Source organism: Varanus komodoensis, unplaced genomic scaffold (genome assembly GCF_004798865.1).
Source record: "Varanus komodoensis strain SLA01 unplaced genomic scaffold, ASM479886v1 scaffold48, whole genome shotgun sequence".
Classification (NCBI taxonomy): domain Eukaryota; kingdom Metazoa; phylum Chordata; class Lepidosauria; order Squamata; family Varanidae; genus Varanus; species Varanus komodoensis.
In genome coordinates, this window is record NW_025336059.1 from 6,748,436 (window position 1) to 6,769,815 (window position 21,380).

The following is a 21,380-nucleotide window of genomic DNA, read 5'->3' on the forward strand; positions in this document are numbered from 1 at the left end:
TGCTGAAGAAGATGAGTATTTAGTCTCACCAGTAAAACTCTCCTGCAGTCTTTACCGTGGAAGACAGCAGATTGAGACAAAACAGTGTAAGACCCTTTCATGCAATGGCATTGTCTCAGATCCATCCCTTTCCCTTTGGATCAAAGTACTCCATGCTTACGCTTTGGCCCAAGGCTTCGCCCAAGTGAGCATTTGGCGGTGGCGGCAGCAGTTTCTGATGTATGGTAAACATCACAGCTGAACTACTTTGGAATTAATTTTTAATACCATCCCTATTTTTTTAGCCAAAAAAAGATCATTTTCTTAAAAACAAAACAAAGCAAAACAAAAGCAGCTCAGTTGCCTGAGGTCAATCCAGTTCTTTCATATTAATTTCATACTGGGTTGTGGTGCTTTGGTTTCTGTTGATGCTTTAGGTGAGGTCTGCCACAAGTCCTACACACAGTTCTCCAACCTCTGCCGACACAAGCGGATGCACGCCGACTGCCGGACCCAGATCAAATGCAAGGACTGTGGCCAGATGTTCAGCACCACCTCATCGCTCAACAAGCACCGGCGCTTCTGTGAGGGCAAGAACCATTACAACCCTGGGGGCATTTTTGGACCAGGCTTGCCTCTGACCCCCAGCTCCGTGATGGACAAGTCCAAGCCCTCCCCCACGCTCAATCACACCAGCCTCGGGTTTAACGATTACTTTCCTTCCCGCCCACACCCTGGAGGACTCTCATTTTCTCCTGCTCCCCCGGCATTCCCCACACTCGCCCCTGGGTTCCCAGGAATCTTCCCTCCCTCACTATACCCCAGGCCCCCTTTATTGCCTCCCACACCGCTGCTCAAGACCCCAATCAACCATGCACAAGATGCCAAGCTCCCCAGTCCGCTGGGCAACTCGGCTCTCCCGCTGATTTCTTCCGTGAGCAACTCCAGCCACCCTGCCTCAGGGGAGGAGAGATTCAACAGCAGCAACCTGGGGAACTCATACCTGGAGAAGCTCAAGGCCAGGACCAGCGACGTGTCTGACGTGAGTGACTTCGAGGATGTCAACACAACCACGGGAACCGATCTGGACACCACCACCGGGACGGGGTCCGACTTGGAGAGTGATGCAGAGAGCGACCGGGACAAGATGAAGGAGAAGAGCAAGCAGGCCGAGAGCAAGCAAGAGTTCAGCGGCAACGCGGTGTCCACGAGTTCCGCCAATAGCACGAGCGATCTCCCTCTTTTCTACTCCCAGCATTCCTTCTTCCCTCCCCCAGAGGAGCACCTGCTTCCCATGGCAGGAGCGGCCAATGACTCCATAAAGGCTATTGCCTCCATTGCAGAGAAGTACTTTGGGCCGGGCTTCATGGGGATGCAGGAGAAGAAAATGGGCTCTCTCCCTTATCATTCCATGTTTCCATTCCAGTTCCTCCCCAACTTCCCCCATTCGCTGTATCCTTTTACAGACCGGACCCTCAACCACAGCTTGCTGGTCAAGGCTGAACCAAAGTCGCCCAGGGACTTTCACAAAATGGGAGGCACCAGCTCCGAGTCACCCTTTGACCTTACCACAAAACCAAAAGAAATTAAGCCCAGCTTGCTGCCCCCCAAAGTCTTGCCAGCTCACCTTTCTGGAGAGGAACAGCCACTGGATCTGAGCATCGGCAACCGCATCCGGGCCAGTCAGAATGGGAGCCGGGACTCCCGGAAGAACCACGTGTATGGTGAAAGGAAGCTCATGGCCAGTGACATCTTACCCAAGATTTCTCAGGCTCAGATGCCGCCACAGCCATCGTTGCATTATGCTAAGCCATCTCCTTTTTTCATGGACCCCATATACAGGTATTAACATACCCTGCCTTATCAATGAGCCAATAAGCTGCCCACACTCACCTCTGGTAAGCCATCCCTGCTGTGTGTGCTTGCATATTTACTGCATGGAGTCCTGGGCCTCTGTTCCAAAGTTCTGTCCGATGGCAGAACAGCAGAGGACCATGGCGGCCTGCAGTGACCGTGATCGGCAATGCTCCTGAGATATCTCAGCCCTAAGTAACGATCACCCAGTTCAGCCCATGTGTTCTGGAAGGACTGGGGGCCAATGAACATTTGGGGCGCATTCATGGGTCTCATGCCCAACAGTGTGGTACAAATACACATGTCAAGTTGCAACATCCATCTTCTCCAACCCTGTGACCTTTAGATAAGTGGTACAACTACTCCCAACTTGCTGGGGAAGGAGGGGAGGTTGCAGGCCAACACTTTTGGATGGTGCCTGGTGGCAGATGGCTGCTTGGTGTCATGTCATCCAGCCTAAAGCAGCTGCTAGAATCAGGATCCTTCCATTGTTCTTCCCTCCTTGGGACAATGTGGTCACGAGAGTCATGCGCCAGACAGGCCGCCATAGCGTGCCACTTGTCCCAAACAGGACAGATCTGCTTTAGATGGGATACTGATCTGGGGGCAGAGGACAGCTTGCTGTGGTAGGAGCCTCCTGCCGCGTGACTCGGTGAGGACACTAAAACAGCATGTGGGGACCCGAAGCTCTGTTTGGCGGTTCAACCTCTCCCAGTTCCCCTCACATGAAGGAGAAAACAGGATTGTGCTCACTGGCTCCACCACTGCTGTCCTGTCCCTGTCGATGCATTTGCCTTCACTCTCCAGAAGGTGGAAGCTGGCTGGACCACCAGGCCTATCCATGGTCGAAGAGCAGGTGAAGGGAGACCAGAGTCCAGCCAGCTTCCGGCCTTTTCATCAGGATTGCAAGGGTCTGAAGGCAAATGTCTCACATCTTCAGCTGGACATGGGGCAGATGGGAAGTCCTAATTGCACCTCAAGTCTCTCCACAATCCGTGTGTCACGGTGAAGAGTGGAGGAGGCTGGGCTTGGAGATACCTGGGACAGGAATCACACACGCGGTGCCTCTAGCTGTGAAGGGGGATGAGCCACGGAGGGCGAGGCTCTTGGAGTCCTACGGTCCTGATTAGGAGCACTGGAGGAATCTGCGTTGGGTGGAAAATCAGCTGGGTCCCTGGTTTCGGCTTCCTGGATTTTGCGGTGGCCCAGGGCCCATATTCCTGGCGAGTGTGCCCAGGGCTCAAGGGGCACTCCCCAGGTGTCAAGCCACATGCGCTGCGCAACAGCTCCCATGCTCACCGCTGTCGTCAGCAGTGGCAAGCAGGGAAGAAGGCTGGCCAGTGGAAGTGGTGGCTGGGGAAGGTTTCCAGAGGTGCTACCAGGGGTCTGCAACCACCTGCAGATTTCTTCTGGGCTTGACCCAATTCCTTGGGGAGGGGCAGAAGAAGTCCAACAGGCAGGCACAAACCAGATTCTGAAGAGGCTTGGCACATTCCTAGACATGATGGCTCCTCGCTATCTTGAAGTACCTGTAGATATCAATTGCTGGGACCAGAAGAGTGGGAAAGAGCTATTTGGCTGATGTCCTTCATGTGGACTTCCCATTGGAGCACCTGCTTGGCCACTGCAGGGAATGGATGCCGGGCCTGATAGGTCCTTTGTCAGATCCCTCCGATCTCTCAACATTTTTTAAAGATCTTAAGTATAGGTGGTTGTGTATTTCCTTGGTTTTGAGGGAAGGGACACCCACAGGCTGCATGCATGGTAGGTCAGTGTGGGAAAGCTCAACACCAAAACAGAAGCAAGGCAAGGAACCAACTGCTTGGATTAAAGCCTCTTGGCTCTGCTGAGAGAGAGAGAGAGAGTGGAAGGGAGAGAAGAAAATTCTGCAGGAACTTTCCCAGGATTGCTTTTGGTACCCCGTTATGTGGTCTCGCCTGTGTGTTTCTGCTATGAGATGCTGAGAACGTTGTCCAAACCATTCCATTTCCTTCTGGTTTCCCCTTTATTTGTGCACACGGTGGGCATGTTGTGAGCGGAGCCAGCTGAAGCCGGGGGTCAGACTAGATGGCCCGGGAGGCCCCTTCTGACTCTCTATGTTTCTCTGTTTCTCTAGAAATGCATTAAAGCAGGAATGGGAACTGTGGGGTCCTCTAGTTGTCACTGGACAACATCTCCCATCATTCCTGACCATTAGCCTTGTTGGCTGTGTCAGATGGGAGCTGAACTCCAAGAACATCCAGAGGAAGATGGGGTTCCCACTCTCATGTCCCAGCTTCAAGTAAATGCTTGAGCAATTTTAGCTTTCTTCCTTGGAAAATAAAGAAGTTGTGGCAGAGATGTTCTGGCCTCTCTGCCTACAGGCTGGAACCCACACTTGAATCACAAAGGTTAGAGAAGGCTTTTCTAGTCAGAATAGAAGATGTTGGTAAACGGCAACAGGCCATAAGAATAGAAATGGGATGGCAGGCACTGCCATACTTTTTCAACCCAACTGATGCTGCATTGAGTTAACGCAGCAGTCTTCCTAGATGGAGACTGGTGGGCCCCGAGGCTGAAATGCTGAAATGCATCCTCACTGCCAAGCAGGATTGCTCCTCTGCTGAGTTCCAGCCAACTATTCCCTCCTAGCAGGGTCCTTTACTCTCTTTTTCTGGTTAGTTTTCCCAGCTGCCACGCACCATTCTGTGGCTACTGAGCACCCACGAGGCCCTGCGTGGCCACATCTTGACACACACCACCCTCCCAAACAATGGCCACTGACCAGCAAGGCATGTCAACATCCCAGTGGGTTTCACGTGTAGCACCCCAGCTTTTCTACCATGTAAATCAATATCCTAAAACACAGGAAAGAGAGGTCCATTTCATTTAACCCCTGCAGATAGAAAAGCACCTTCTGCATGGTATTTGAAATGGCCTTCAAGCATCAGTCCATGCAATGGGCAGCGGCTCTTCTGATATCAAGTGCAGGCTTTCCCAGCCCTGCTCTCTGAGAACGTGTGTTCTACCAAAGAGTTAAGACTCTCCTGAAACTCAATCCCCCCCCCTCTCTTTCTTGGGCTCTATGATATTTTCCTGCCTGCAGCCTTCAACAATACTTGCACAATATTAATAGTCCATCAGAGAAGCTGCTGAAGATTAGCAGAAAATTCAGCTCCCATTTTCCAATCCCTTAGAAAACTTCCTCCACTTTTAAAAAAACAAACAAACTACGTATATGCCCCAAAAGCAGCTTGTGCAAGTTCTTCTGTCTTTTGAGGCCCCCAAAAGGTATGTAACCCTCTGTGCTGCTGTCCAGCAGGGTGGAGAAGCGGAAGGTGGTGGACTCAGTGGGAGCGCTGAAGGAGAAGTACCTGAGACCTTCACCGCTGCTTTTTCATCCCCAGGTAAGACCAAGGAAGACCACATTTTGGATCTTCTGATCGCTTTCTCAGTGTTCTGTCCTGACCTTGAGAAGGAGCATGTAGGGAACACCAGATCCCAGGGATGGTGTGGTCTAGGAGGTAGGCAGAGGAGGCCAGAGTTACAGGACATTGGAGGTCCCCGTTGTTGGATGGAGGCAGTGGCATTGAAGCCTGGCATCAGTGCTTGGTTGGCCTGGTCATGCTGGGGACCATTGCGGCTGACAATGATCCTGCTCCAGCCTTCCTCCTTATAGTTAGGGGACAGACAGCCAGGTGCCTGCAAGGTTACAAGTGCTCATCTTGGTGGTTCCACCCAAGTATGTGTGTTTAGCATCAGGACAGCTGAAGCAAACTCCATTTTATTTCTGAATTCATTATGGATCTGTGATTTCAGTGTGTTTAGTACATGAAGTTGCCCTGGCTTATGATATTTGTTATTTTCTGATAGGCAGGACCAGAGAAACATTCTTTTGTTTGACTCTGATGTATCAAGAATGTAGAAGCAATTCTCAATGATGGGATGGTGTTGGGAAGAGGAGAGAAATGTTAGTTCCATGCTTCACAACTGAAGGATTTGCTACTTAAATATGGATCCCCATTAAGACTACAAAGTCCTGGTTCTGAAACTACCAAGATATACCACTGGAATAGCACAGCATTCGGATTATATAGGAATACTGGGGATGGGGAGAGGGGTCCCACCCCCTTACCTGCTGAGCTGAGGGGTCCCACCCTACCTTCTCTGGTGGCTTCCAACGTGGGGAATCCTAATTGCAGTGAGTCAGATATGGAGTGCTAAGTGGGACCATGGTCCATCCTGCTCCATCTTGTCTACCTTAGCTGGTGGCAAAGCATTGTAGAATCTTATCCCATCAACCATTCCAAATGGAGATGGAGACTGAATTTTGGCCTTCTCCTGCAAAGCATGTGTTCTGTCAGGAAACATAAGTAGCTCTTCCCATGGAGCACATCAACTTCCTGAGATAGAGAAGTTCTGGAGATGCCAAGACAGCTCCCACAGAGCCTTCCTCTGGAGATGCCAGAGCTTGGACGTGCATTGAGAGCATGGTGGCCTCGTAAAAACAGCTCAAGAAAAACAGTGAAATCCTATGCATGTTTTCCTGGAAATTATCCCCACTGAATACAAAGTGGCAGCACCCCACTGCAATGCTGCTTATAGGTCAGGAGACCTTGTCTACTCTAAACTGTTGATATCCATTTCCACCTCCCTTCGGCCAGAAACAGCGGAGCTTCTGGTTTCATTGACAGGGCTCAGTGTGCAGTGTTTCCTTGCTAAGCCCTTTCCCACCTCAGTGAAAACATGGACATCTTTGTGAAAGGCCGATGCTTTCACAGCTAAACTTAGTTGCTTCATTGTTTTGTCTCAGCCTGAGAGTTTGGTTAATAACTTCCTTTGATTTTCCTTTTGAACGGGCCCTACAATGGTGACAAGCCAGCCAGAAACATCCGGTATTTGTGTAGGTCAGAACAGAGGGCAGAACTGCCTTGAAAGAATCTGATAGTTATCCCCAGTATGTCTGGTGAGAAAGATACTCAGACTCGAACCGAAAGCACAGCCGGGAAACTCAGAAGGATAAAAACCAAGCTAATGAAATTGAGTCCTGGGGAAAAATTCGTAAATTTCTTTCTATTATTTCTATTTCTATTATTTCTGATTCTGTTTCCATTACTACTTCTATTACTATATCTATATACTAGCAGTGATCTCAGTTCTCTTGGTTCCAATCCTTATGTAACCCAAACAAGAAGGAAATCTGTGCACACCTGCAGAAACACCAAGATTGTGGAGAAGTGCAAAACAGTATAGCAAGGGTCTTGGTCCATCTCACTCCATTTTGTCTTTCTCGGACCATCTTTCTTGGCCCATCTCACTCCATTTTGTCTTTCTCAGACCACCTTTCTTGGTCCATCTCCGTTTTGTCTTTCTCGGACCATCTTTCTTGGTCCATCTCACTCCATTTTGTCTTTCTCGGACCATCTTTCTTGGTCCATCTCACTCCATTTTGTCTTTCTCGGACCATCTTTCTTGGTCCATCTCCGTTTTGTCTTTCTCGGACCATCTTTCTCGGACCATCTTTCTTGGTCCATCTCACTCCATTTTGTCTTTCTCGGGCCATCTTTCCTGGTCCATCTCATTCCATTTTGTCTTTCTCGGACCATCTTTCTTGGACCATCTTTCCTGGTCCATCTCACTCCATTTTGTCTTTCTCGGACCATCTTTCTTGGACCATCTTCCTTGGTCCATCTCACTCCATTTTGTCTGCTCCAATGATCAGCAGCTCTCCTGGGTTTTAGGTGGGAATCATTTACAACCTAACCTGGAATTATGAGAACTTCAACCTTCCTCATGCCACTGAACCATGCCCCTTTGCTAAACACAGAGCAAAGGATGCCCTGTGTCAGGTTATGATCCATGGAAGCTTCCACCCATTTCCAGAAGAACATTGTATTTCAATGGTACCCAAACTCTGAAAATAGCATGGTTCTCCATTTCCATAACTCAACAGAGCAAATAGTCACAACATGCTAGCTCTTATTACTTCCTTTCCAACTTTTGCAGTTACCCTCCAAATATTGTTAAATGGGGGGGGGGGCATCTTTTTTCACTACTAGATATGTTCCTGAATATTGCATGCCTCTTTTCAGCTCAGACATAGATCCGGACATCTGTTTTAGGTCTGATGGGCCACCAACCAAAACACAAAGGAGAATATCCTAAGCACAAGCAAGCTGGTGGTCCTTCAATGGAACTGGAACAATTTTTGCAGAGGTCTTCTGTCCATATCATGCAGATAACAGCCTTTTGCTGTACCTTTCTTCATTTAATTTCTCTACCACCTGTAGTCAAAGCCCTCTGGGCAGTTTAGAGTGCATAAACCACTTGCTACATAGCACTGTTGGTTTGCATCCAAAGTTGCAGGTGGAAAAGTAGAGCCCAGGAGTGGCCATAAAGTTGGGGCATGGGGAATTGTTTTGCCTGGAAAGATTTAGAAATAAACTTTACCTGTTTGGTTATTCACTTATTACATTATCAGTAGAATTCCATGCATGCTTATTCAAAAGTAAATTTCAGTGGGGCTTCGGCCAAGGTGCCTATATATAGGATTGCCACAACACCTACCAAAATGCTTCAAATATGCACGAAAACCAAGGAGGGATTGAAATTCTAAATGTAAATGGCTTCTGTAATAATTCTGTTGCTTGTAGCTTTCCAAAGACTTGGTTTAGATTAATAAGAGATACAAGAGAAAAGTGTTGTTTAGTTTAATCCATTTCTTCCCCTCTGTATGCACAGAATCAGTTTTGCTGTTGCTCTGTGCCATCGAGTCAGCTCTGACTTACGGCAACCCTATGAGCAAGAGCCTTCCAGAGTACCCAATCCACGACAGCCATGCTCACATCTTGTAAACTCAAGGTTGTGTTTTCCTCGATGGAGTCAATGTCTCGTACTTGGTCTTTCTTTTCTTCTTCTGCCTTCAATTTTCAGGTTTATAGGCACTTTATAACTGCTGTTTTAAAATGTGAAAGCAAGAGATTTCTGCCTTTGCCGAGCGGCTAAAGTGGGAGAAGGAAGGAAGTGGAATAGTTGAGCAGAACCCCTCCCAAAGAGAAGTTGGATGATGCTCAGTTCATCCAGTAGGATGCAAAATGCCATGGTCAACATGGGTTTGGACTGACCGGTGATTTCTCCCCCTTTTGGAAATAGATGTCAGCAATAGAAACAATGACAGAGAAACTGGAGAGCTTTGCAGCCATGAAGACGGACGCTGGCGCCTCCTTGCAACCCCTCCCACATCATCCCTTTAACTTCCGGTCACCACCTCCTACGCTATCGGACCCCATTTTGCGCAAGGGCAAAGAACGTTACACCTGCAGGTAAACACTAAAGGCATTAAGCCAGCTAGAAAAGAAGATGTGGGCATGGCTTAGTGCTGAGATGCAAGAAAAGAGCATGTTTTAGAACACTGGAGCTGTGCTCTGATAGGCATGTAATGAGCAGAGCCAGCTGGAGCCGAGGGTCAGACTAGATGGCCTGGGAGGTCCCTTCTGACTTTCTCTGTTTTTATGTTTCTATATTCATATATGCTGAGCAAAGCAAGTTTGGTGTGGTGGTTAAGAGTACATGACTGGAATTCTGAAGATCTGGGTTCATCCGTGGAGCTTCCTGGATGGCCTTGGGGTAGTCACAGACTCTCAACCCAACCTGCCTCCCAAGGTTACTGGTGTGAGGATATGGTTGAGGGAGAGAAGGAGAATTATGGGTTCCTTGGAAGGAGAGAAAGAGTTGATATAAATATAACAAAGAAATTGTGAGCAATCCAAGTAGGAGCAGTCACTGCACAACAGCCCAGGTGGAATGCCTGCATACCGATTGTTGTGCAGGCAGTCAAACCAGGGTCTAGCAAAGCTCAGCCGTTTCCAAAACCCAGACAGGTAGCTGTGGCCTGGGTTGCTCTCCTCGGTGCTCAATTCACCACATGTGAGCTTCCACATAGCCTGAAGTGCCTGATCCTGCCTCATCCTGGAAGCTAAGCAAGACGGGCCGGGTGGGAATCTGGATGGGTGACTTGTGAACTGCCCAGAGAGCTTCAGCTGGGCACAATATAGAAATGTAATATAATAACAATAACAAAACAATCACAACAACAATAACAATAACAGAACGGTAGTAGCGTTGGGAGGGACCTATAAGGCCATCAAGTACAAGCCCCATCGGTGAGGGTGTTCGAGGACAGGCTGGACATGCACCTGGTAGGCATGTCATGAGTGGAGCCAGCTGGAGCTGGGGGTCAGACTAGATGTCCCAGGAGGTCTCTTCTGACTCACTCTGTTTCTATGTTCCTTCATCTGTATTGCTCAACGTGACCCAGAAGAAGGCTGCTGGTCATTCAACTGTCATTCTGTGAGGGCCTGCAGGCTTCCGCACAGCTCAGCGAGTCTTCTAAGACCAGGCCAAGCCTGAGGGGAAGGCTGCTAGAGGGGTGTCTTCTATGGTATTTCATCCCAATCCTAGTTGCTCTGACACCTTCAGAGGAACTGAAGGGAAAATTGGGTGCACCACCCACTGGCCATGCATGGAAGTTGGAGAAGGACTTCCCACCTAAACGTTTTAGGAAATTCTGACAGACCTTCCTCCCAGGCCCAGAATCCACATTTATGATCACTCAGAAAACCTCCTTCCATGTAAGTAACCCAGATGTGCCATGAGAAGCACTGGGAACCTCCTTTTAGCAAATGGATAATCACTGATCAGTGTGGTTTTCTATCAGATACAGTTTTGTGATGACGATGGTGCATTGAAAAGGACTCAGGCCAGCCGAGATGAAGGCCAATCAGGATTTCCTTTTGTAGCAAGGAGAATGTGGCTGCAGAAATGCACGTGTGTTGCCAGGGAACATGCCAAATTAGTGACTCCACAACGCTTCAGATTAGCTTCTAACGCCTGATCTGGGTCATATGAACTGCCCATAAAAGACATCCAAGAGTCTTTATATACCTCTGATGGATCTTTGTAGGTGACCTTTTAATTGCAACACACTTTGCATACTCAGTGAAAGTAAGTTTGCCAAAATGGACTTTGTCCAGTGAGATTATCACTACTCCATCACTGTGTCTGAATGAACAATAATCCTATGAAGTTGACCCTCTCTCCACCTTCTAGGTACTGTGGTAAAATCTTCCCACGTTCAGCCAATCTTACAAGACATCTCCGGACACACACGGGAGAACAACCTTACAGGTGAGTAAGAACATGTCTGCTGAAATCAAGAAGAACAGCAAAAAAGCACATTTGAGAGTTTTGGAGGGAGGGACTGGGCCACATCTATCCAACACACACATCTTTTTATGGAACCAGTAATCACAGGATTCTGAGACGGTCCCTAGTGTTCTAGGCAGATCCAGAGTGGAAACGGATTGACAAGAGTGGAAACGGATTGACACCTCAGATATTTTTTTATAATAAGTTTTATTCAAAAATATAATCCTAAAAACAAAGAAAAACTTAAAATATCATCAATCATCAAAAACATTGGGCCTGCTGGGTCAGCCCCCACATTTTTTTTTCCATGTATGATAACTTAGAAACATATTTAAATCTATATGAAGTCCCGTTTCTCTAGCCAATGATAAAAAGAGTCCCAAGTTTGATAGAAATCAGTATCTTCTTTCTCCTTCAGTGACAAAGTCAATCTATCTATTTCTGCACAGTCCAAGATCTTTTTTAGGATCGGTTCGTCGGAGGGTGGTTCTTCACTTTTCCAGTGTTGAGCAAATGCAATCCTCACCGCAGTAATTACATGTAAAAGATACCTTGGATATTCACATTCAGATCTCAGTTTCATATGGGGCAGAAAGCTTTTAGCAAGAGTTTGAAACACTGCTGAATTCTAAGAGTGCAGAAGAATTCTACCAAAAGAACTTCCAGCCCGGTTCGTTGTGGGATAGAATGGCATTCAAACTGGAAGGAGAGAACCTGCCAATGGAGGACTTGGTGGTTTTCATCCAAATCCGTTTTCCCCATCCAGGTGTTCAGATTTTATATTGCAGCTCAGAGGAACTATTTTAGAACCATCAAGAGCAGCAAAACTTGGTTATCTTTTAAGCAGTGAAATGAAAGTAAATAAAACTGGCAATGCAGAGGCCCTAGAAGCACGTGTGTGGGCAGCTTGGGCTAGAAGTTTGCTTCTCAGACTGGACATGGTGTTGTATATTGGAGGTTCATCTGTTGGGGTTTTTGAAGGGCCAACCTAAATCCCCTCCCTCAAATCTGAGATAAATTTGAAATGGGGAAGCAAAATGCATAGGGAGGTTTATGATTGGTGTGATGGCAGAGGACAGGTTTTTTTCTAGAACATTCTAGGAAAAAATGGAGCATGTCAACAACCTCTTAAGAAAATTTCCCCAAATCAGTGCCTATATTGAACCCCACAAATCATACCATCCTTGAACGTCGAATCAGAATCCTCCTGGCAGAAATTTCAGATCCTTTCCCCCACCAACACCCCAATCCACCTAAAGCCTGACTTATGTGCATGTTGTAATGACTTTGCCCCGTTCTGATCTATTTTGCTTAGAATGAAACCAATACCACCAGGTTTGGGTGTTCGGTCCAAAGCACGCTCCCATTTATTCACAGCTTATTTAAGCCATTTTTCTTCCAAAAAAGGAGACTTTAGTACTTAGCATAAGTTAGCAAAATAAAGATGTGTTTGGTCTGGTCCTCTCCCAGAAATAAAGGGCCATGCATTTTTGTAGTCATTGAATTTTGACTTCTGAACATTCTTGCATAGTAATGACTCTCCAGAGGGCCAATGCGATGTTTCGTGAAGAGCATGGGTCATTATTTTCTTTTGCTTGGTTCACAACTTTGGCTTCTAAGTTTAACAAAAAATAATAACTGTTATTGTTTGGAAAGCTTTCTGGCTTGGTCTGGGGAGGAAGAAACCCATCATGAAGCTGTAACTCATATATTTCTGTGTTGGGCCCATGACTCAGACAGGAGCTGCTGTTGGTGTCAGATAACTTAAACGAAAGTGGATTTCTTACTTGTTGTCCTTGTTTGGTAAGAAAGAAATTACTCAGCCTCTGCTATGGGCATGAAGAACCAGCAGTCTTGGAGGTGAGATGGAATGAAGCGGCCATTTTGGTGGAGCGGGTGTCTTCTGCAGCCTGGGGGTTGGGCAGCGGCCACCTGGGGGACAGCCAGGCAAAGGTGACTGAGTCAGCTCGTCTTCAGGATGGCCTGAAGGAAGCCACCATTCTGGGGACAGCAATGCTCAGTCAAGGATAAAGGGCACAGATGACCATTCAGTCACAAGACTGGGGGAGCGCTCTGGATGGAGCAGCGCCTTGGCGAGAAGCTCTGCTGCTTCTGTCGTTGTGACGTGCCACCGAGTCATCTCCAACCCTATGAGTGGAACCCTCCAAAATGTCTTCTCCATGACATGCCTGCTTAGCTGCTACATTCAGGGCTGCGGCTTCCTCGATGGAGTCCGTCCATCTCTTACCTGATCTTCCCTTTCATCTTCTGTCTTTGACTTGCTTGACCATGATGCTCTTCTCCAGGGAGTCTGGCTTTCTCATGGGGTGCCCAAAGCACAACAGCTTCGGTTTTGTCATCCTTTGCTTCTAGGGAAAAGCTCTGGCTTAGTTTGATCTACATCCACTTGTTTGTCTTTCTGTTGGTCCAGGGTCTTTGCAAGGCTCTCCTTCAACACCATGTTTTGAAAGCATCCATTTTCTTTTTGTCAGCTTTCTTCAGTGCCCAGCTTTTATTATTATTATTATTATTATTATTATTATTATTATTATTATTATTAGAACATTTCTATGCCTCCCCTTGCCAAAGTCTCGGGGCGGCTTACAACACAATAAAATACAATACAAAAATAACAATATAAAATTAAAATTAATAATATAAAATAAATAAAAATATAAACGATATAAAAGAAGTTAGAAAAGTTAGAAAAGAAAAGAAAAGAAAAGAAAAGAAAAGAAAAGAAAAGAAAAGAAGTCACCCTGGCCAGATAAATAAGTAAATATTGTTAACAATTAAAATGACGTTTAAATAAAACTTTCACACCAGTACATAGCGATTAGTAAAACAGTCGTATGGATGATCTTGGCCTTGGTCTCCAGTGAAACATCTTTATATTTGATTATCTTTTCCAGTTCCTTCTTTACGCCCTTTCCAAGTCTCAGCCTTCTCCAAATTTCTTGGCTGCAGTCTCCTTTTGAATGGATGACTGAGCCAAGGTATACAAAATCTTTATTATTGATAATGGCCATTATACTGGGAATTATATGCCAGCATCCACATGCATATCTTATCGTAACGGTAAAGGTATTTTTAAGCGCCATCTGTACTTCTCAACTTAGGTGCAGAATAAAATGTGACTCAATGCAAAAGGTGCACAGCTTAACTCGAACAGTCTCTCAGCATTGACTTCCTTTGTGGTTTCCGTTCTCCGTCTTTTAACCCCCATATACTCAAGCTCGGCTGGTGAGCAGGATGGCAGCTGGTCTCTGGTTTTCCCTGGAGAGCTTCAGCTCACCCCTTGATAGTGTGGGGTCCCTACATCCTGCAACCCACCCATGGGCACCTCCCCAATGGCTAGAGGAAGGTGGGGAGCATTGGCTACTGATGCTGCTCATCCAGCTGCCCAGCCTCATCCCAAGGTGACAGATGTTCAGGCCTGGAGGGCAGCCAAGAAGCTGAACCCTGGGAAGGTTGCGTCTAGGAAGGCTGAGTCCCTGGGTCTGCGAACTGGGGGGTTTACCTTTGGGATGGGATGCACTCCCCACGGAAAGAATAAAAGTAACGCAGCTCCTGGATCCCGCGTCCTCTTGAGAGGTCCATGTGATTTCTGTAGCACAGAGGACCTTCTACCAGTTGAAGGTGATGGTCAGCAGTGCCCATTCCTGGACACTCCAACCCACCTGGATCGGTAGCTGGACGACTGTGATGTTGTGCTCTGCCTGGGGCTGCCCTTGCCACAGCTGAAGTTCAGCTGTCGAGTGGGGTGCCCAGCCATGCATTTCCACCAGCTGTGCCAGCTGCATTGGCTGCCAGCTTACTATCAAGGCAAGAAAAAATCAGTGATGATTTTTTTTTCCTTTTTATTGACAATCCTAAAAAATCACAAAGTTAAACCATTTACATTATAACACAATCCAAGATTCATCTTATACACACAACAGGTTCCAAAGCTTAAGCTGACCAGCATTCCAGCCAATTCCCCACTTGGTCTTCTGTTGTTTGAGTCCCTTTCACAGACAAATACTGAATGCCGTATTTTCATAAAATTATCTTGTTTTATTTCTCTTCTACATAGTCTAATCCAATTAGTCTCCAAATGTGTAGGGTGGGTTCCCTATATGTTTATCTGCTATTTGTACAAATAATTGGATATATTTTCTTGAAAGTTAGCCATGTTTCCTGAGATTGCAAATTTGGAAAGTCAATGCTTATCTGAACCACGTGGAGTGGTGATGCTTGCAATTCTCCAGACTGCTTTTAAAAATTAACTGACCTTGCTCCTCATTGATGGACAAGGGATACAAGCTAGCAAATTGAATGTCCGGAAGGTGGAAGCCCCCGTTTCTTGTCCTTGGCACGCTGTGCTGAGAAATTTGGGTGTGTTTGATCTGATTCTTGATGAGGATGGAGCAAAGTTCTCAAAGAAAGAATAAGGAGTATGGCACAGTTCTGTGTGACTTCACCGGGCACTCCAAATCTCTGGGCTTTAGCAATCCGATGCTGCCCTCTTCAGGGAATTTAGAAATATTTAACATGTAAGATTGTTGAGCCTCACCATCATTCCCTAGCTGATATCATTAGCCTGCACTCATTGCTAGATCGCAATTCTCATCCCTGCTGCGGTAACAGTCACCCAAACATAAAATGGTTGTTTTTTTCTGTCACGTTGTCTTGGAGGTAGTCAAAAACTGGATGCTGCGATGGACAATGATCCGATCAAAGGTTGCATGTAAACCTTATCTGTTTTTCACTATCTGTCAATTATTTATTTACTTCATAGCATTTTCGATCCTGCTGTTCAGCTAAAAGGCTCATAGAGCAACATAACAAGAGTACGTCTGTTTGCAGCCCTCCAAATCTGAAAGCCATGGCGCAAAAGGAAAGGGGGGCTTGGAGGGAAGAGGAAAGAAGCAAAGTCAGGCACTTGGTTCTTAGTTACAAACTTGCTTCAGCTCATGGAGGATCGCTGTTTCCTTGCCCCTTGATGGCAGAGCACCTGGAGAGAAGGGGGCACTCACCTGGCGCTGTATCTAAGTGTGATGGGACATCACCTTGCGGCCTTTCCTCTCCCTTGCCAACAATCCTGCTTTGCTTTGATGTCTTTTTTCAGGTGTAAATATTGTGACAGGTCATTCAGTATTTCATCAAACCTCCAACGCCACGTTCGAAACATCCACAACAAGGAGAAGCCATTCAAATGCCATTTATGTAATCGGTGTTTTGGCCAGCAGACCAATCTGGACCGGCATCTGAAAAAGCACGAACACGAGAATGTCCCAGGTAACAAGGAAAGCGGGTGCTGGTCATGGCTAACCGCGCCTTTGACAGAGATGGGTGGATCTCTCCCTTTTAGCTGCTGCTCTGCATTCTGTTTTCCATTCTTCATTTTGTCACATCTCATTTCTGCAACTGTTTTTTCCAAGTCTGCATGAAAACACTTGAGTTGTGCATTTTCAGCTCAAAATTTTACCTAATTTACTCTGTTTCGCAAGCCACTTTCCTTAATATTGTATGATTCTATCTTAATAGATGCCACTATATACACGGGCATATATACATAGCTCCTAGTATATGTGTGCATTTTTTATTGGAAGCCCAGCCATCAGATGTCAGATAGCCGGCACTCTTGACCACAGCTTCTATCAGCTTTGGATGATTCACCAACGGCATCCCTCTCTGGAGGAGACTGACCGGAAAACAGTATTGCATGCATTGGTAACTTCTAGGCTCAAATTCTGCAATGTGCTGTACATAGATTCACCCTTGTGCCCACTCCAGAAACCACAACTGGTACAAAAGGTGGCAGCCAGGCTGGTGTCTGGGACATTATGGAGTGACCCCATCCCCAACCACAACCACAACCCCAACCCACATACTTGTACCACCCATAGCAAAGCTGTCTGTGTGGTTCATAGCATTAAGTCACCCACCCAGATTTCAACCAAGCCCAACCCTGCTTAGCTTCCAAGGTTGGGCATTCACCTATTTCAGAGTCTTTGCCCTGGCTGGCAATACGTTTCCAGATACAGTACAAGGTACTGGTAATTACCTTTAAAGCCCGACATGGCTTATGTCCAAAACACTTTCAGGAGTGTCTTTGTCCATGTCTTCCACCTCACCAGCTGAGGTCCTCTAGGGAGAATCTTCTTCTGTGGGATTAATGTCAACTCCCCAAAGGACTTTCTCGGTGGTTGTCCCTACACTATGGAATGGCCCACTAGGAGAGCCACACCCAATATTCCAGACAGTATATTTTAATTTCCCTAGAAGCACGTTTATAGATTTTACAAGATTTTCAATCTCCAAAACCGTGCATCTCAGGTCTGGCATGCACAAGCCGGAGAGAGAACAGTGGGTTTAATGTGTGGAATACAAAATTGTAACCATGGACTAATTTATGGATATTGTCAGCTCCTCAAAGATTATAGGACAATTGTAGAAATACATCTGCTTCCTAACTCTCTCCCTCTCAGTACAGCAGGGTTCATGAAACTTACATATTTTGTCTTGGTTGGCAGCTTTTTTCTTGCGGATACCCTGTTTGGCTTTTAAAGGTTTTAAACTTCTGTATAATTTGGGGGTTTCTTGGAACATACTAAAAAATGCCTCTTTTCACTGGGCCTGTTTTGATTCCAACCCTTTCCTCTCTCCACCACCTGAATCTCTGAAGCCTAACAGTGGGAGGAAGCGCAGCTTACCGTCCAGGCCCCATTGCGACGAGTGTTCTGTTAGACGGACCAGTTCGGTTCGCCCCGATCTTGACCTTCCCTGGTTCTCCTCTTTCCTTACCTAGTGAGTCAACACACTGGCCTTACCACCAACCACCTGGGGAACAACGCTTGCTCACCAACCTCAGAATCAGACAACCATGCACTGTTAGACGAGAAAGAAGATTCCTATTTCTCTGAAATCCGGAACTTCATTGCGAACAGCGAAATGAACCAATCGTCCGCTTTGGCAGATAAAAGGTACGTGAGAAGCGGAGTGGGGTGTGGACTGGAAGACCCCAGTTCAAACCTTAGCTATGCATGGGAGAGGCCGATATTTCGGTGAGAAAGCACAAGTCTTGCTTGCACTTTGAGGGTAGGAATTCGAGGCTGAAACCAAGGCCCACTGCAGACCTCTGGTCACCACAGGGAGAGCTGCAGGGCACCCGACCCAGAATATCAGTTTCCTACACTTAACATGAGCAGAGTTAAGCATATGAAGGATTGGTGAGGTAATATTTGTGAGGTGTGTGGAGGAATTGTGGAACAGCATGAAACATCCCTGTTATCTTTATTAGAATGTACATTCTGTGGCTGTGTAGGCTCACATAGTCAAGTCCTCCTCCGGACCAATAAATAAATAAATCCTTGCATGTAGAAAAGTAGCGTGTCAGGGACAACCCTGAAATGCTGTATTTCTGTGTGAAGTGATTAAAAAGAAAAGTAGAGACAGCCGTTCATGTGAGCCCCGTCAGCATTCTGTAGTCCTGTCATTGTCTCTAATGCATGGGGACAAGCCAAAATGTTAGTCTGTTGACTAGAACGTTTTTCAAATAGGTGAGAGAACAAAACACCTGGTAGGATGTTATTTATGTAGGACATTTATAGGGCGTCCATCACTGTCATCTCTGGATGGCTTACAATATAATATCATCTAAAGCCTAAACAAAATAAATTAGCTATACTACGACTGAATACATAAAATACAGTAATTAAAATAAGTTAACTACTAACTTATTTAAATTCACTAAAATCAATTAACATTAAAATATTGGTCAAATAAAAAGGTCTTGACCTGGTGCCGAAGAGCATGTAAGGATGGCGCCAGGTGGACCTCTCTAGGGAGCGCATTCCCTAGTCCATAGTTATATGGAATTCCAGTCCATACTTCCTTTCTCTCCACCTTTTTCCATTTCAGAGCCTGTTCTAACACCAGCCTAGGTACCTCAGTTTAGATTTGAGGACGCTTAGGCAGAAATGAAGCTGCCAAATCAAAGATGATGCACAGTTTAATTGAATACAATGAGGAAATATGGATGCAAAGTTGTATCGAACAAGCAAAAGAGAAAGCTTGTGAACATCCCTTTGGTTGGAGGGGCTTCCTGGTGGAACAGATGTTTCCTTCTTTACTTGGACACCTTGGGAGCTCCTGGTCCCAGGTGGAAAACCAAAGGACAAACCCATGTTGTTATTTGGGACACTGTCCAAAGAGTGTTTTGATGGTCTCTTGCAGTGCCTCGGCCTTGTGTTCATTCTGTTAACCTGAGACCAAAAATCAGTTCAGTTGCGTTTTGCATTCACATTCCAGATTAGCTGATAATTAATAGCCTCGCCTGTGAAAATACATTGTGTATATGTGAATTTGCAGCTGAAACTGAAAATCTGATATTTTACCATTACTAAACATTTGGTGTTAGGCATGAGCAAATCCTGAGCAAAAATGCTGGTCTTTCCTCTCTGGGGCTTCTTCTCACAGCAGTCCTAGTGACTGAGAAGCAGTGGCCACCCATCTTCTGAATCCTCCTCGTGGCTTCATAATCCAGTTCCCCTGGGCTTCCTGATTATCAGTGGTTTTGTGACTTGGAGCTCCAACTCCTTGGAGGGGGAGAATTCCTCCAGAAGGGGCATGACAGGGGCAGAAAGATACCCCTGGTGCCTCTAGCCTGGCATTGTCTACTTTGATGGGCTTCAGCATCCCAGGACCTCAGCTAGATGGGGGTCTTCTCCATTATCAGCCCTTGCAATAGGGGATGCCATGGGTGGCCTCTGTGTCCAACGCTCCTCCCGTATCCCCTGCACTTTTTTACCTTTACGATAAACGTGAGTTGATGACTCCATGTTTATTGGGAGCAGAAGATGGAGGAAAGCAAAAATGGAGACAGATACCCCATTTCTACTTCCAAATGTCCTTCCCTTTTCGCTTACAAAAAAACAAAGCAGGTGGCAGCTTTGCTCAGGACCCCAAAAGATGGGCTGCCGTTTGTTTGCGTTCAAGATTTCATGTCTCCGTGTACACAGAATTAAAAGTTGTGAAAGCGCCTTTTGCGCAACATTGGGAATCCTGATTCCTAGAATCTGTTTTACTGTAGATGCATGCAGAGAGAGAGAGAGAGAGAGAGAGACAGAGAGAAATGTAGACGTGAGATAGCACTCGAATTATCAGCTGACTGGCCTAATTGATCCCAAGGGAGAATCAGGTTTAGAACCCAAGAACACAAGCATCCCTCTTAGCTCATTTGGACTATATGACAATATGCAAGGCTTACAGGAACCGTGTGCCTCTCCTGACCCTTTTTTAACCCTCTGATTAACTGACATTTAATCTGTTGAGCAACTGAGAAAAAACAGTTACTCTCCCTTTTTAACATTGCACATGCCTGCTGTCCCACTGTTCGATGCCAGGTGCAATTATACTTCTGTCTTTCTTATATTTCCAAATGGATTTACTTATATTACATATCTATACTGCCCCATAGCCCACAGGGTCTCTAGGCAGCTTACAGGATAAGAAACTATATTCAAAACACCATGACAAATCTAACTATTAAAATAACTGGAAAATAAAAGGTTTTTCACCTGGTGCTGAAAAGAAGAGAAGGAATGCACCAGGTATACCTGTCTGGTATAAATGCTGTGTAAAATGAACACAGGCATTTTCTATTATTGTATTGTATTGTTTTATTTTATTTTATTTTAATCATTCCATTTTTGTTTGGAGAATTGCATGCTTACTGGCCCTCAGATCAGGTGCAAATGAGTTCTTTGTCAATGGCCCTTATTTTCCATCTGGAACACTGCTGTTCCTGGATTTTGGTAGGACGGTAGCAAACATACAATTTCCTATAGCAAGCTACAAGTTATAAACAGCAATCATTTAGACATTTGAAATGGGGAATGTCATCTGACTTGTACTGCAGACTTCTGCAGATCGTAATGCTGTGCTGCAAGACTTTTCCCTTAAGTTGCTCTTCAACAGGGCTCAAGCTGATCTTCAGGGCCTCCAAAGGTCAACAGGGAGTCCTGGGAAATGGCATTTCCCAGGGCACCTGACAGTCAGAATGTCAAATGCCGTGGAAATGGCATGATCGACTTTTCTTGTATTCCAGAGCATACACAGTCCCTATGATGCTGCACTAGAAAATGCAGGCACGCTGCAAACTATATTTCCCATGGTCCCCAGGGGCTGGGAACTGCTTCTTCAGTGCTCCAGGTGCTTCCAAAGGCATGTTTGACAAGCCTGGGGCTGAGGCTGGTGGTATGTGCGTGAATTTGGATTTCATGCTTCCTTAGGAGAATGCAGTGCGTAGTGGGAGGATGCTTATATCCTGTGTGAAAAGGAGGGGCTCGGATTTCTAGACTGAACAGCTGAAAGGG

At 46.1% G+C, this 21,380-nt stretch overlaps 1 protein-coding gene across 3 annotated transcripts in view; it reads left to right on the top strand.

Moving 5' to 3' along the window:
* PRDM16 (PR/SET domain 16) overlaps positions 1-21,380 on the top strand; it is a 473,609-nt gene that overhangs the window by 435,428 nt on the left and 16,801 nt on the right. For 2 of the 3 annotated variants that reach the window (XM_044445479.1, XM_044445481.1), the window contains exons 9-14: positions 417-1,821; positions 5,132-5,219; positions 8,965-9,134; positions 10,921-10,998; positions 16,130-16,299; positions 17,813-17,987. In XM_044445479.1, the coding sequence (XP_044301414.1) occupies positions 417-1,821; positions 5,132-5,219; positions 8,965-9,134; positions 10,921-10,998; positions 16,130-16,299; positions 17,813-17,987 (2,086 nt within the window). The remainder of the gene's footprint in view (positions 1-416; positions 1,822-5,131; positions 5,220-8,964; positions 9,135-10,920; positions 10,999-16,129; positions 16,300-17,812; positions 17,988-21,380) is intronic. The other variant, XM_044445480.1, reaches the window with a different exon arrangement.